The 16968-nt window shown below is 33.2% G+C and overlaps 1 protein-coding gene across 2 annotated transcripts; it reads left to right on the top strand.

Moving 5' to 3' along the window:
• The first annotated feature begins 694 nt into the window (after positions 1–694).
• Positions 695–15176, top strand: ETAA1 (ETAA1 activator of ATR kinase). 2 transcript variants are annotated; one of them, XM_017522118.2, is made up of 6 exons: positions 695–1057; positions 2235–2363; positions 2612–2688; positions 6000–6163; positions 6415–8444; positions 13134–15176. In XM_017522118.2, the coding sequence occupies exons 1-6, from the start codon at positions 835–837 to the stop codon at positions 13259–13261; spliced, it is 2751 nt and encodes a 916-aa protein (XP_017377607.1). In that variant the 5' UTR covers positions 695–834; the 3' UTR covers positions 13262–15176. The 2 variants fall into 2 exon arrangements, with proteins under 2 accessions (XP_017377607.1, XP_017377608.1); XM_017522119.2 differs by having other exon boundaries at positions 708–1057; positions 6051–6163; positions 13134–13622.
• Positions 15177–16968: the final 1792 nt, after the last annotated feature.

The following is a 16968-nucleotide window of genomic DNA, read 5'->3' as shown; positions in this document are numbered from 1 at the left end:
ATCAATTTGGAAATAGCTGACATTGTAACAATATTGAGTCTCACAACCCATGAATATAGTATAACCATTTGTTTAGGTCTTCCTGTTATTTCAAAAATGTTTTATAGTTTTCTTTGTAGGAAGGACAATCTTCAACTTATTTCTAGTTACTTGTTATCTCATATACTATTATAAATAGTATCGCTTTAAAACTTCAATTTTATATTTGTTGCTAATCTATTGAAACACATTGATCTTTGAATATTGACTTTGTATCCATCGACTCAAATTACCATGTTAGTAATTTTTTCTACTTTCTTTTGTTTTTTTTCTTTTTTTTTTTTTTTTNAATCTGCTAGTGGATCTACCATTCTGGGATCTGGAGGATATCTTCTGGATTTTTCTATAAACATATCATCTATGAAAAATTAGCTGTATCTCCTCTTCTTGACAAATTCGAAGATCCTTAATATGAATCTAAGGTGCAATTTTCGATGTAAATTCAATAAAAAGCTGTTAGTGTATTCAATCTCCTTTCCATCTCACAAGCTCCCACTCAGTTTACGCGTACGACTACTACCCCTATAATCCCTTCCAGTCCGGAGTAATTTGAGCCTAGACCTTCCTCCAGGGCAGGTTCCTGTCCCGGCTGCGGAAGCGCGCGCGCGCGCCCTTGACACTTTCACAGCTCTGCCCCTTCCCCAGACGCAGCCAATCAGCGGCCGCCTCTTGCGCGCGTCCCACCGGCCAAAATGGCGGCTACCGCTAACGCCGAGTCGTGTTTGTAGTGCGATTGCCCTACTCATCCCTTTGCAAAATGTGAAAGAAGCGGCTGGTGGAGGCAAGTCATAGGCAATGAGTCGGCGGAGGAAACTTGATGACAGCCCTAGCCCGAAGAACACGCCGCACAAAACAGCGGCGACTGAGGAATGCGGCTCGGTGGTCGAGCCAGGGAGGAGGCGGCTGAGGCCGGCCCGCGGTTCGTGGCCCCGCGGGGCTAAAGAGGGGCCTCTTGGGCCAGTGCGGCAGCGAGAGCAGCCTCCAGCAGCCGCCTTGTGCAGTAAAACTAACCCCGAGGGTGAGACATCGGCAGCGCGGCCTGCCTTGGCTTTGGCTCTGCATCCCCACATCCCCGCTTGGAACAGGGAAATCAGGGGTGGGGGTGGAGTCTGGAGTGTGTATTCTTTCTCTGGGATTCACCCCTCGAGAGTTCAAAAATAATCCTTTACCACTCCCCAGTGGGCTTTTGTCCTCGAGCTTGAGCACTACCCCGTTAGGTTTGACCATCCCCTTGCCACCTCCACAGCAATAGGTCATGTGGTTTACCTGTTTGCGGGAAGGCGGCGGCTTTCTGGGCTGCTCCTCCAGTCAGCAGCGGTGGCAGAGCGAGGAAAAAGAGCTGATAGGTCCGCTATCCTCAGTTAATGCCCGGAGAAGTTATTTCTCTTTAAAGCTTCCCCCCATCCCCGACCCCCGACCTGTTTTAGAGAAGAGGCCACATGAAAAGTTAAAAGTTTGTCTCAAAGCCTGGGTGATACCTCACCTCATTATTAAAAAACCGGAAGTTGCTATGTAACATCTCTCCAAGTAAGATCCTAAGGCCCCCTTTTATCTCGATTAGTTTTTGGTGTTCCCTTTTAAAAGACTTCAAGCAAATATTAGTTGGAATTGAAACTCATACAGAAGCCTTTATTCTGGAGCATGTTCATGAAATAGTGCTTGTTACCTTACATTTCTTTAATAATACTCCCATAAAGCAATTCGGGAATGAACAAAAATCTTTATAAAAGTTTGAAAGTGATTCTAGACAAAAATTCCCAAGCATTTTATCACTAATGCTTTTTGAAGAATCACAATTAATATAGATTGGATAGAGTTGATAAAAGGGGCTAAACATATTTAGGTTTTTGTTAGGATACTTTTGATTTTTGAAGTGTACCTATAAATATAGGTGGTTCCCCAAAGCCTCCAAGTCTCAATGATAATAAATAGAATGACTTAGGTTATACAGTATTGTATTATGCATTCATAGACCTTCTAGATTATCTAAAAGTGCTTGCTATTTACAATGTCAAGATTGGGAAGTGCTGCATGGATTTTTATACGAAACAATCATTTATGGTTCAGGGACTTATCTCTGGGAAAAAATTATATTGGACTATTAAAGGCTAAGCTCTTAATTGACTTTGGGGTATTATGAAGTAAGGTAATACTTTAAAATGCAACAATTGTAATTTTAATCATATTTTATATAGAAAGGTATGAAACACCAAAGAGAATGCTGAAAATGGACTTACTGTCATCTTCCTTCAGTTCTCCTAATGATCCAGATGGACAGAATGATATCTTTTGGGATCAGAATTCTCCATTGACAAAGCAGTTAGGTAATTCATTATGAACATTTTTTATGTGGGTAAATATTTGATAAATGATTCAGATTTAACTAGAATTCTAGTCAGATAATAGCATCGGGCACTTCCGAGAATCTTAAATGATTTTATCTGTGTATGTGATGTAAACACATAATCCTCTAAGCTGCACTAATTAAAATTATTTTCTAAGAAGTGACAGGTATTTTTAAAAATTGAGGGTTTTTTGTTTAGAATTTATAGAAATGTCTTTATTTGCTTAGGTAAAGGAAGAAAAAAACGGATTTACACCACAGATAGTGATGAGATTTCACAGATTGTTAATCGTATTGCTCCTCAGGTAAATATCACTAGTTTTATAGTTTGTTTTAAAACAGTGAAGACTGTGCCACTAACTTCTTGTACAGTTTCTTTAAATGAAAAGTATTGTCTTTTATAATTCTTTTTTCCAAAAATAAGGCAGCAAAAATTACTGTTTTGCCTTTTCTGCTTTTGAAATGCGTATTTTGAAAAAAGGAACATAATATAAAATTAGTAACAGATATGTTCGTAAGTATATATGTTGTTTAAATTTTTTAGAGTAATTTTTTACTAGGGCATTTGAGTGTTTTTATCTAATGTGCTTAACAACATATGGCATCATTTTTCAAGTTACTAAAATAATAGAATAAGGCAGTCAAAAAAATTTAAACTTTTATGGTTGTTTTGTGATTGGTATTTACTGTCTGTAGTATAACATTTCCCTATTGAAACTGTTCTTCTTAATACTCATTGACTTACAAGATCATCAAGAAACACAAAAGTGGAGATCACTGAATTCAGTTTTAGTCCTCATTCAGCCTCCTGTGCTGTGTGACCCAGTGCAAGTTATTTAAACTCTCACCACCTCAGTTCATTCAGCTATGAACTAGATTATTACTTGTCTTGCTCTTGCTCTCTTCATTGGATCATTATGAGGATTAAACTACATAAAAATTCTTTGTAAACTATAGAGTGCTATAATTGTAAGGCTATGTTAAGGTTATTACTGTAATAGAACCATCTCCAAACTTTTTTTTCTTGGCCAGGCATGGTGACTCACGCCTGTAATCTCAAGATTTTGGGAGGAAGGTAGAGGCAGGAAGATTACTTGAGGCCAGGAGTTTAAGACCCTGTCTCTTAAAAAAAAATTTTTTTAAGTGCTTCATTTCTTTTTTTCATTTCAGTTCTTGTCCTGTGTGAGTGAAATAGAAATATGTTCAAGTCAATCATTTGACACAAAGCAATCCAATAACTCTAATATTATATGACATTACTGAGAAGCAAAGGCTTAATCCATAAAACTGTTCTGAACTTCTTTATTTTTTGTTCTATTTTTCTTATTTAACAACATTTAATTCCAAGAACATTTTTGCTTAGTGTCTTCTGTAAAGGAAGTATGCTATTTTCCCTTAACATGTCCTTGAATAGTTACTATATATTGACCATAAACAGTTACATGGCACGGGTCCAAAACATGGTTTGAAGGATGACTGTCATCCAGGTGGAAGAGACAGGAAATGAAGTTTTTCTTAGCAGCTGTAAAATAACCAAAATTACACCTAGCACAGTCAAAACAACTCTGTTGCTACTGGCTCTACATTCCATATTTAACATGTCATAGAAATTCATTTTACTTACCATTCATTAGTTAAATAGCATTTATGCCATAATAGTACTTACTCTATAAGTTAAACAATAGATCTTCATTAATTGTGGTTTTCACATCAAAAAAGCATAATAAAATGTGTTTGGGCTGGCCAGCCTAAATAGTGATGAAAAGATAGTTGTGAATAAATTATTGACCCTTTACCTAAGTGGGCTGGAAACAGTAGTTCATATAAAGAAATGGCAACAGTATGCAAGTGGTAACTTGTGTAAAAGAAAAAAATACAGTGAAATTAGTAGATTTAAAATGTTACCCTCTTAAACTGAGTACTTTTAAAGCATATAAATCTTCAGCAGTTTAAACGTCTGTTTGAAAGCTTGTCATGTTCTCAGAATGACAAATATTTATATTGTTTATTTTTAGGTGAGTCCTTCTCAAATCATTATTTAATTTTCTTTTAACATTTTCAGAGACAGCAATTTTTTTAAGATGCACTTTTATTTTAATTGGACAATCAATTCACTTTCTGCAGGGATACTTTTTATACAGTGTTGTTTATTTGAAGATAGTATATATCTTCATTTATACAGCTTTGCACAGTATATACTTTTTACAGTGAAGTGAAGTAATGCATTTAGATACCTTATATAGCATCTGGATTATGGTTGGAAATCAATAAATTATGTAATTATTAAGGAAGAAATATGTAATATATAACACATGTAAATAGTATACAAACATGCATAGGACCCATGTATATATAAAGTTGGGTACGTAAAGTCATAATTTAGTTCTCTGAAAATTGAATTTAAAATTACTTTGGTAAGTGGCAGAGTTCATAATTAAGACTATTATTTTCTTTAAATTCAAGATTATTATTGAAACAAAAGGGAAAATATAGAGTCTGAAAGTGAAATTACCGATTTTCTTGAGTATTTGCAAAGCTAAAGGCAACTAGGTTCAAATCGACATTAAGAAAACTGCTTTTTGAATCATTGAGGATTTGAAGTACCAAGATGTAGGATGTCTTCACCTAAACCTTCTAGTAAATAAATGTAAACTGACACTGTTATGCCCAGTATTGTGCTAGATGCTGAGCTATCCTAAGAAGAGTCTTTGCTTTGAGTAGCCTATAATGTGGTAGTAAGATTATTTTTTACCTTGTGTGATATTTATGTTCATTCTAGATGCAATAAAGTAGAATGAAAATGGTTAATTTATTTGATTTGTTGGTTTGGTTTGCAATTAATGCCTGAAGCTCATTCTCTTAATTTTTTTGCATGATCAAGTGACTGAAAGGTACAGCAAAAATATCCAGATCTAAAATGCCTTTTTTCTATATATTATCCTGGTTAAACTTTTCTGCTTTCTCTATTTATTTTTTATTCTTATTCCTGCCTCATTCTTAGCATCAGTTCTAACCTTGCTGTTATCTCTTAATTCAGTCCTGACCTTAATTCTGAGTATGCCTAATTTAGGTCAACATGGATTGTCCAACTTTAGATAAAGACTATAATAAAGGTAAAGAAAATTTGGAGAATCAGATGGTACAGAAATAATTTCCATATGTATCTCATTATTGTCAATTCTGATGATTTCTGCAACACGGTTTTTGACACTAATGTTTTTATAAGTACTTTATGACAATTAAAATGTCCATTTTCTTTTGATAAAAGCATATACTTCTATTATTAAATGTACATTTGATAAATTTAATTCTTAAAACAATATTTTTTGAAAATAAACAATTTCTAATTCTGAACGTTTTCATATTCTGAAACATAAGTGGATCGATTCTTGTAGCTTATTATTGCTGTCTCCCAACTTCTCACTGATTATGAGTTTGTTTGGTAACTATTACTTTACCAGAATTTAGAAAATTAATTCAAATAGTTACTTTTTATTTTCTTTCTTTTTTCATCCCTCTCTCCCTCTTTCCCTCTCTCCCTCTCTCCTTCTCTCCCTCTCTCACTCTCTCCTTCTCTCCTTCTCTCCTTCTCCCTCTCCCCTCTTTTATTTGGAAGGGTGGGTGCTGCATTGGTACTTTATACCATTTTTCCCCCTATCTGCCAAAGGATGAAAAACCAACAACAAATTCTATGCTGGACGTGTGGATTGGTGAAACTGCTATTCCTTGTACCCCCAGTGTAGCAAAAGGAAAATCAAGAGCAAAAATCGGCTGCACAAAGTAAGTTAAGACTTTTCAGCTTTTCTGAGATTCAATAAAGCAAATATTTTTGATAATTCTCCAGTTTGGTTTTGTGAATATATCAAAATTTTTGTTAATAAAATTTCCATAGTTTTGATCTATGAAATTTTGCAGTTAAAATAATTATAAGTGTTAAAATCTTAGAGGTTTAACATCAAAATATGTTAAATAAAATTGGATATAATGTCTCAGAACATTTTTAATTATAATTTTTTAATCTTGTTTAATAGGTTAAAAACAAAAAATCAAGAAGAAGAACTTATGAAACTGGCTAAAGAATTTGATAAAAATATGGAAGAGCTTGATGTGCTAGAAGAACAAAACAAGAGGAATTATGATTTTACCCAGATGATTTCAGAAACAGAGATTTTAAGTAATTATAAAGATAATATGCGGATGCAGTCATTACATAATATAGTTCCCGAAATAGATAATGCTACAAAAAAGAAGCCAATCAAAGGAAAGACCAAGATACCTGTGGCAAATGATCAAAATAGCAGTCAGAAGCCGTTTGACCAAACGGCTGAAGCAGCATTGAATGCCATTTTTGATGGTTCTACTCAGAAATGTAGTGGACAGTTAAGCCAAGAACTGCCAGAGGCTTTTTGGAGCACCAATAATACTACCTTTGGAAAGACAAATGCTTTGAAAGAGGAGAAAATTAATACTAATGAAACTCTGGTCATGGAAAAACTGCCAAATAAAACCCCACGATCACTTTCTTCTCAAGTAGATACAACCATAATGACAAAATCATGTGTGACTTCCTGTACTGAGGAGCCAAAAACTTCTAATAAGTACATTGATGCATTTACTACCAGTGATTTTGAGGATGAATGGGAAAACTTACTAGGTAATGAAGCTTTTGTTATACAAAATGTCGACATGCCTGAACTCTTCCTTTCTAAAACAGCCCAGGTTACTGATCAAAAGGGAATTTGTACCTTTAATAGTAAAAATGATAAAAATATGTCAAGAGTAAATACAAGTTTAGATGCCAGTTTAGGAGATTCAAAAGTATTACAAGATCTTTCTTCAAAGACATATGACAGAGAACTAATAGATGCAGAATATAGATTTTCACCAAATTCAAACAAATTATCATCCCCTGGAAATAAAATGAAATTTGAAAACTCTTCCAATAAAATTGTTATTCAAGACAAAATTCAAAATTATACAGTTACATCTAATCTGACAAAAATAAAGGAAGATATTCATACTAAATTTACTCATACTGTACATGCTTCTGAAAAGAAGTCTGCTTTGAATACAGGATATTCTAATGAACAGAAAAGCAAGTGCATTTTAAATCAGTCTGTTAAATCACATGTGAATACTGATCTTTTTGGCTCTGCAAATCTAGGCAATAAAACCAGTGTTAGTAACCCAAATCACACCAGTGCATCAAAATTAGGCTCTTTCTTTGATGATTGGAATGATCCCTCATTTGCCCATGAAATTATTAAAGCATGTCATCAATTAGATAATACCTGGGAAGCAGATGATGTAGATGATGATTTGTTGTACCAAGCATGTGATGATATTGAAAGACTAACTCAGCAACAAGACATCAGAACGGACACTAACACATCAGAAAGTATACGTGAGATCGATAACAATTCTAAACGTGGAGCCAAAAACATGTTTACTGTATCTAAACAAGGAAGTAATTTGGTACAATCGAAGCATTTGAATCCAGGCAACATTTCAGTGCAGACACCTTTGACAAATAGCTTACAAATAGATAAGCCAATGAAGATGGAGAAAGGGGAAATATATGGAAATTCTCCAAGTTTTTTAGGTACCACAAATTCGACTACGTATTCTGAGATCTCAAACTGTCAGATAAATAATCTGCGTGTCTCTTGTACTAACACATATGTTCCAGTACAAGTGAGTAGTTCCAAATTGGTTCTTTCAGGAAGTTCAAGTTTGAATGTAACTTCAGCTCATATGAGTACAGAAATTGCTGCTTCTAAGAAGAAATTGAGTACTAAGCAACCATGCCATAACACTGTAACAGATGAAGCTCAGAGCAGCCTTAACAAAACAGTTGGAATTCCAAAGTTTACATTTACAAAGATGAAAAATTCTCGGATTCTTTCTCGGTTTAATCAAGATTATATAACTGGAAGTATGTCTGATCCCAAAATTACACAGGGTGTGGAGAAAAAGAAAAGCGTCAACCCAATACTGGAGGGAGCTGTTCGACAGCAATCTTTGGTGAAGCTTCCTGAATCTTTGAAACAATCTTCAAAAGGTATGTATGAAATATGAAATAGTTTTCCTTGAAAAGTATTATCTTTAAAAGTAGTAAAATAATTATTTGTTTTTGAGTGTGTAATGTATAAGATAAAACTATGACGTTTAACTAGAATTCTTAAAATAATACTTACACTGTATTATATGAAGAGTAGTTGGTTTAATTTTCAAAATATTACATTGAGTTCTTTCCCAGCATTTAATACAATGACTGGCATATAGTAGGTACTCAGTAAATATTTTTCAAATGATTTATTCTTTCTTAGAAAATCATACTTTTAGATATATGTATTACAGTGTTCGTTTTAGGATTATATTTCCTAAATATCTCATTGTTTTAAAACTTGAGTAATCTTACTTAAAACTTGAGTAATGATGGAGCAGTGTAATATTTAGAAATTTAGAGCATTCTAATTAAACATCTTTATTCGTGTGATATTTGATATAAACCTGCTAGTGGTGATGGTTAAAATTATGATTTACTTACTTGATACCACCTATCATTCCTGATTCTTCCAATTCCTCTTTTCCCCAAGTCTCCATTCTATCAATAAGTTTCATTGTTTCTTTTCCCAAAACTATCCATTTTTCTTTCTACACCAAGTTAACATTTCTTGACGAAACTACTGCAGTTATTTTATGTGTCCCCTTTCAATTCTCATCTCCAAATAGTGGAATAGTCTTTTAAAATCAGATGGGCAAAAAGGCATTTCTGTATTTAAAACAACCTTAAATGGCTGCCAGTCATATTTCAAATAAAATCCAAATTTATACTGTGACCAACAAAGCTGTGGATTATCTCTTTTTAACCTGCCTCCTTTTTTTTTCCTTACCAAGTTTCAGCTACACCAGCTATCTTTTATTTTCTCAAACAGTGTATATTTCTTCCTTGTTCAGGAACTTAGACTGCTCTTTTCTTTGACTAAAACTATGTCTTTTCAACATTTGACCCCTCCACCACTCTTTTGTTGGTGCTTTCTTACAGCTCAATATAAGTACTACTTTCTCACAGGGACCTTCTTTGAAGAGTCTATAAATAGATCTTCTCCTTGTTTATTTTTTATTTCTTAATTATTTCTTATTTAGTGATTCTTCTCTGTCTTGTTGACATTACCACTACAACTTTCCTATTTAAGTGACTTTTTATTAAACTTAACAACAGTAATATGCTAGTTGTTTAAAAAGAAAAGTAAAACATTATAAAATAATTTCAAGTAAAAAGTTAAGTCTTCTATTTCTCCTTTCTCATAACTATTCCTTAGGGGAAACCATTATTAAGTGTTTGTTATGCATTATGTAGTATTTTCTATGCATATAAAAAGATATCTGTGTGTCTATAAACATATATATGTGTATGCGTATATACCTATAGATTTATTTAAATATTAATAAACCTGTATACCCACTATTTGGCAATTGCTTTTGCCTTTACTTAATATATTATAGCTGTCTTTTCCTATTAGTACATATAAATTTATTTTAGTCCTATTAATGACTATGTGATATGTATGGATGTACCATAATTTAACTGTTTCTCTGTGATGGAAGTTTGGGTTGATTGCAGTTTTTTTGCAATCACAAACAATACTCCAGTAAATATCCTTCTACATAAATTTCTGCATTCTTATATAATTATATCTGTTAATTCCTAAAAAATTGCTACAAGAGAAAGTTTTAAAATATGATGGATACCACCAAATTTCTGTCCAAAGCAGTTATACCAGTTTATCTTATCACTGCTGACAATGAATAATTCCCTACACCCAGGGTGTTAAATCTTTTGGCTTCCCCGGGCCTCACTGGAAGAATTATGTTGGACCACACATAAAATACACTGACACTAACAATAGCTGATGAGCTAAAAAAAAAAAAATCTCATAATGTTTTAAGAAAGTTTATGAATTCGTGTTAGACTGCATCCAAAGCTGTCCTGGGGTGCACGTGGCCTTCGGGCTGTGGGTTGGACAAACTTGCTCTAAACTATAGCCCAAACTAGATATTTTGGAATGTTAAAAATTGTTCTCAATCTATGATAATTTTAAGTATTTACATTTGTATTAAAGTGAGTATATTGTAGCCAATTCAAGCAGGTTCCCAGCATGAATTTATTAACAGATACAGTTGACCCCTGAACAATGAGGGTGCTGATCTGGTTTGCAATCGAAAGTCTGTATAACTTTTGATTCCCCAAAAATTTAACTGCTAATAGCCTGCTGTTGACCAGAAACCTTTCTGATAAAATAAACAATTAAATTAACACATATTTTTTATGTTCTTATATGAATTATGTACTGTATTCTTACAATAAGCTGGAGAAAATGTTATTAAGAAAATCGTAAGGAAGAGAAAATGTATTTACTATTCATTAAGTGAAAGTGGATCCTCAGAAAGGTCTTCATCCTCATAATCTTCATGTTTAGTAGGTGAGAAGGAAGAAGAGAGTAGGAGTTGGCCGTCTCATCTTGCCATCTCAGGGGTGGCAGATGCAGAAAACAATCTACAAATAAGTGGACTTGCCAGTTTAAGCCCATGTTGTCCAAGGGTCAACTATAGTTATAATTTGATAAGACTAAACCTTCTGGAGTATTTGAATTTTCCCAAAAGTCCTATCTACCAATCTATCTGCATTTTTTATGGGTAATCTGCCTTTTAGCTTACCTTATCAATATTTTCTTTAAGATTATTGATAGTACCGAATCTCTTAATATTAACCTTGTTGATGTTTTCTATTGTTTCTACTTACTTTTACTTTGGTATTTAGCAAGCTGCTTTCCAGGGAAATATTTCTGAAACAAAGCTCACTTAACTCCCTCACTGATTTCAGGCAGGAGTTGGCAAACTATGATCTGTCCAAATCTAGCCTGCAGCTTGTTTATGTACAGCCAGCACACTAAAAATGGATTTTACATTTTAAATGGTTGAAAAAAAATCAAAAGGAGAATATTTCATGACATTGAAATATATATTGAAAATTATATGAAACCCGGATTTCATTGTGCATAAGCAGGTTTTATTTGAACACAACTCATCAGTTATTTATACATTATCCATGACTATTTTTGGTACAATGGTACAGGTAAACACTTGCAACAAGATACTCAAAGGTTAACATGCATGCTTTCTGACCCTTTACAGAAAAAAAAAATAACTAACTTTGCATGTAAGATCAAGATTAAGAAAAGCAGCTTTTGCGTAGTACTTTACAATAGTTTAAGGCTTTGCTGTGTATTTTTATTATAGATTGAGTTAAAGGAAAGACTCGATAGGAAAAATGGATGACTCCTTAAATCAGATTTTCATGGTGTGACCTGATTATCATTTGAAATTATTTTCTGTAATATTACCAAGCAAATTGTAAGATGAACTTAGTTATATTTTCTGTTGTTGTATATTATTAACCTGTTTTATTTCCACACAGTCAAATTCAATGTAAAGTCTTTGTAGGTGTGGTCTGAGTTTGTTGTGTTTCTTAACTTTGAGACTAAAGCATTAGATAATTAGCCAAACTAATTTCCCTACAGAAAGTGTCAAATTCAGTGTGAAGTCTTTGTGGGTGTGCTCTGAGTTTGTTGTGTTTCTCAACTTTGAGACTAAAGTATTAGGTGATTAGCCAAACTAATTTCCCTACAGAAAGTATCTTCTGGTGTCTTTCTGTAGGGAAAAATAGCTATAGTTTGTTATTTAAATAGCTTAGCAAATAAAGTCATCAGAGTCATCTGGGGAACTTATTTAAAATATGTATTTCTTAGCCTGAATACCCCTTTGCATTTCTGATTATACCAAGAAAGGAAAGAGAGACAGATGACATATTTTGGAAAATGCCTTTGTTAGCTAACAAGAAAAATGTCTCATAAATTGTGAATTTCTAGATGCCAATATAAATAATAATATTTCTCTTCTGTCAATGTTACAGATTATTATTTCTTAAAAAGCATATTTTACAACATAAATAGTTATACTCGTAAAAGTTTACTTAAACATGTATTAGGGTGATGGTCTTAAACTTGTATTATTTAAATGAGAAAGTGATTTCTGATATATCATCAACTTACTAAGTTAATTGAGATTATTTTAAAGTTTCTCCAAAATGTATCTTCCAAATAAAAATATAATTTCTGACAGTCAATCACAGGTGACCAGTTTGATATAAGAGATTTTATTTTATCACTCTAAAATATACTTTCTCTGTGGATGAAATGAAACTTTCATAGTTCTATAAGGAAAAAATAGATTTGAATATTAATATAACATGTAAATATACATAATTTGAGATATTGATAGCTAATTTAATTTCTTATCTTTTGATTACTTTCCTATTAAAGTTTATATAACATTTTAAATCCTAATTTATCCTTTATAAAGATATATTTATTCATAGGTCATATAAATGAAATGTCATTGTTCACAAGAATTGTTTGGTGGATAGTCAAATAGTTTTCTATCAAATTGAATTTTATCACACTGTGAAAAGAATTTGTCAAATAGAGACAGATCAATTGGTGCTTCATTTTTTTTTGAATTGGAGCATTATATCTGTATTAGATACTTGGAATTTTGTATTTAGTAGTTTAGTTTATTAGTCAAACCAGTATGGCAAATCTGGGTGATAAAAGAGCAAAAATTAAAGCACATATTGAATGACTTTAGAGGCAATAAAAGTAAAACTTATCTTTTGTTGAATTTTCAGAGGAAGAGGAGAAAAATAGAAAGTGTTCACCTGAAGAAATTCAGAGAAAAAGACAAGAAGCGCTGGTTCGGAGAATGACTAAAGCACGAGCCTCATCTGGAAATGCAGCTCCCACTTCATTTCTTTAATGAAATATTAGTTGGCAAACATCACAAAGACTACTGATAACTATCTGTGATAGGAATTTTTTTTCTTGATTTCTCTGTGAGAAATGTAATGCTGACTTTTATAAAGGCCAGACTCCTATTTTATTTAATAAATCAGTGTTTGCAATGATAAATGAAACATTTTCTTGACATGTATTTGAAAGTCATTACATGTAAGTTTTGGAAATTCAGAAAAGTTAGCAATTATATACAGAAATTACACAGAGGAAAATAGTTATATTTTTAAATGCTATTATTACAGAGGATTCTCAAAAATAGGTAATCTATGTTATTTCCTATTGTAATGTCGTTTCCTAATACAAAACTTCAACTTACTAAGTTAGTAGAGACTATTTTTGTAGTTTTACTTTCATTAACTGTTGTTTAAGATTTTTATACACATCCAGATTCGTATTTCTAAGAACATGGTTGATAAGAAATAGAGGACTTTATTTGTAAGGAAATTATTTTCAGTTCTTAGAAGTAGATTGGAATTTTAATAACTCTAAAATGTGACACATTTTGGAAACTTTCCACCATATTTAGAAAAACTCTGATTTAAGAAGTCAGTTTAGAAGAAAAGAAGTAGTGAATTGTCTACAAAACTAATGTGGCATCATTAACATTTAGAACTGGCAGAAACTTCAAATGTCATCTGGCCCAACTTCTTTATTGTATCAGTAAGAGAAAGTAATACTGTTTTCAAAGTCATAGACAAGTTAATACTGTGCTAGGATTAGAATGATTTCTTTGGACACCTAAACAGTTATGCCATTTGCTTCAAAGTATTAGTACATAAAATTACTGAGGGAGTATTAATTATAGTATAAAAAAATAAAAGCACAATAAGGACTGTTTGATAATGTTCGTTGTTCCTTATTTTGCTTTAAAGAATTAGTCTTCCCAGGATATAAAAATGAGAATGTTTTTTCAGTTTTTCTGTAACTGTGTAATTTTCCCCTTAATTTACTTTACTAATTTTTTTTCTCTATTACTGTTTTTTTTTTTTTTTTTTTTTTTTTTGCCATTTTTTTTTTTTTTTTTTTGGTTAACCAGTAATAGAAATCCGACTAGAGGGCATGAGGCAGGGAAGATGCTTTATTTCTCTTAAATGGTTTTTAGGACATCTAGGGAAAGTTAGAGATATGAAACACCTGTCATGGTGTGGCATTTACCACTATTCGGGTGTCTCAAAGCTATTTTAATATGGTAGTTACTGCCCTTTAGGTATACAGGTGCTCCTCGACTTACCATGGAGTTACTTCCCAGTAAACCCATCATGAGTTGAAAATACCTTAAGTTAAAAATGCATTTAACACACTTAATCTACCTAACAGCCTAACTTAGCCTAGCCTACCTTAAACATGCTCAAGTCAGTCACTTAAATTAGCTGATAGTTGGGCAAATCACCTGGCAACATGACACACTGTAAAGTATCAGTTGAGCCGATGCCCAGCATCGTGAGAATGTTGTACCACATATCTAGCCTGGGAAAGAACCAAAGTTTAGAGTATAGTTTCTATTGAACACATATCACTTTTGTACCACCTTAAAGTTGAAATATTGTAAGTCAACCATTTTAAGTTGGGGACTGTGTGTACATTATGTTGTAAATGGTATTTTCACATATATAGTGGAGTATGAGAGTTTAGCTAACCTATATCATTTTTCTAAGAATATATATAATAACCTAGATAAATGCAAGTAGTTTCTATGTAAGAAAATAAAGAGCAGAGAATCTTACTAAAAGTGGCTTCACTGTGTTCTGACTACGCTTTGAATATCTCTGTCCTTGCTTAAGCTCCTCCCTGATTACTGCTTGCTTTTTTTCGAGTACTTTTAGCCTATTCTGTTCATTCATTTAGACTCAGCCTAATAAGTCTGTTTCTTTGAATCTCAGCCCTAACCATCTTCACTGGAATTGATTGCTTCTCTCTGATCATAACAGTACTGATTACTTGTGTCTTTCGTGTAGCAATTCTATATTGCCTTATGTGTTGTTTAGCTGTATATAGCATCTTTTATAATTGGTCATTTTGTGTCTCTGATAATTCTGTCAAATTCTTACACAGCTCATAGTGTTATTTATGTAATAGTTTTCTCTAAGTGACTCCCTCTTTTTTTTTTTTTCTTAAAAAAAAAAGGATACTTTTAAAGCACTTCTGGGTGGTGGCAGGTGTAGTGGCCCAGTAAGTACATCTGAACTGATTGGTTTATAGGGTCACTGCTGCTGTTCGTCCCACGCTCCTTTCCTATCCTGATTCTTCCTTTAGCCTTATTGGAAACACTAGAGGGTGAGTGGCCCATAAATGAGCATGCAGAGGGCTGTCTACATAGTTTGCCTGGCTTTACTCTTTCCAAGTCTGTAGGGAATCTGTTCCCACAGGGGAAAGGACAACTGGTAGGCCTGGCAATTTCCTCCTAACATTCTGCTGCTGTTTCTGCATCTCAGACTGATGCTAATAATGCCATTATTTCAGAAAAATAGCCTGTTGCAAAGTAGAGCTTATCTCCCATTAATCTTTTCCTGTTATAGACAGATGACCCTGATCCCAGGAACACTTGGGTTGCTTACTGTAGACACAATCAGTGGTATTCAGATCATACCATGGGAAACACTGCCTTATATGCTACTCTATTAATCACCAGCTTCTAAGTTACCGAGAATGTAGACACCTTACTCATTTCTGTCCACCTGATACTGATGGCCAGTGGTTACTCATTAAATGTTGAATGAATTTAGACAATGTGGCAGCAAAAATCCTGCCCTCCCTGACTTGAAACAATTTAACTCTTGATTCTCTCAGCTTTAGGGTTGGGGATGTTTCTAGGAACAATTTAAATAAAGCCTAGCACTAACATAAGTGATTATTTAGAATCTGACCATGGGTTTCAGTTCTTGCCAGGTGTGATCATATCACTTGTGTGATCCTAAAACAAAAACTAAACTGAACTCCTGCCTTCTCTTAGACCTCATAAATGAGTAGATGCAGTTTTTTATTTCAGATGTGTCTTTTGAAAGCCCATTGGCTAATAGGCACTATTGAAAATAAATATAATTGCTGAACTTAAATAACATTGCTAAATGGCTTTATATTTAACTAAGTTACTTCTCAAAACAACCATATAAGGTAACACTTTTACACCCATTTTACAAATAGAGAAAGTAATCAGTTTGACTTTCTCAAAATCCCACATTTAGAAGTTGGAGCTAGAGTTTAAACCCAAATAATCTTAATACCAAATACTGTTATCTTAACCACTGAGTATACTATCTGGAAACAGTTCATAAGAACTAGTTATCTGTGGAAAAATTAACAGGAAAGAATTAAAGCATTTCGGGCATTTGTGCCAAAAATACCATTACTATTCTGTAGGTCTCTTATAGCTCAAGAGAATACTTTTTCTGATCCCAATTTCTATTATAGATGATTGCAATACTTTGTGTGGGTAGGTGGATAGGTTTTGATTGTATTAGCCCACATAGAAGTTGCCTTTTTTTCATTCAACTGTTAAACAAAAGAATAGAGAGTACATAAAATGCATAACTACTTTAAAATGCCTTCATTTCACTTTATTGTTTTAGTACCTTCTGGATGTTCTGGTTTTAAATCTGTTGGGGAAAAACTAATTTCCTAGTCCAAGATGTAATGGCATACCTCAAGCTGCTAATAAAACTTCAAGCAGTT

This window comes from Cebus imitator, unplaced genomic scaffold (genome assembly GCF_001604975.1).
Source record: "Cebus imitator isolate Cc_AM_T3 unplaced genomic scaffold, Cebus_imitator-1.0 Scaffold23, whole genome shotgun sequence".
Lineage (NCBI taxonomy): Eukaryota > Metazoa > Chordata > Mammalia > Primates > Cebidae > Cebus > Cebus imitator.
The sequence above is the reverse complement of the archived record's forward strand: the minus strand, read 5'-3'. Positions and strand labels throughout refer to the sequence as shown.

What these genes read in the sequence shown, in the direction of transcription:
- ETAA1 (XM_017522118.2), top strand. Translation starts at nt 835, where the DNA reads ATGAGTCGGCGGAGGAAACTTGATGACAGCCCTAGCCCGAAGAACACG. An exon ending in CAGTAAAACTAACCCCGAGG is followed by an intron (nt 1,058 to 2,234) that starts GTGAGACATCGG and finishes TATTTTATATAG; the next exon opens with AAAGGTATGAAACACCAAAG. An exon ending in TTTGAAACAATCTTCAAAAG is followed by an intron (nt 8,445 to 13,133) that starts GTATGTATGAAA and finishes TTGAATTTTCAG; the next exon opens with AGGAAGAGGAGAAAAATAGA.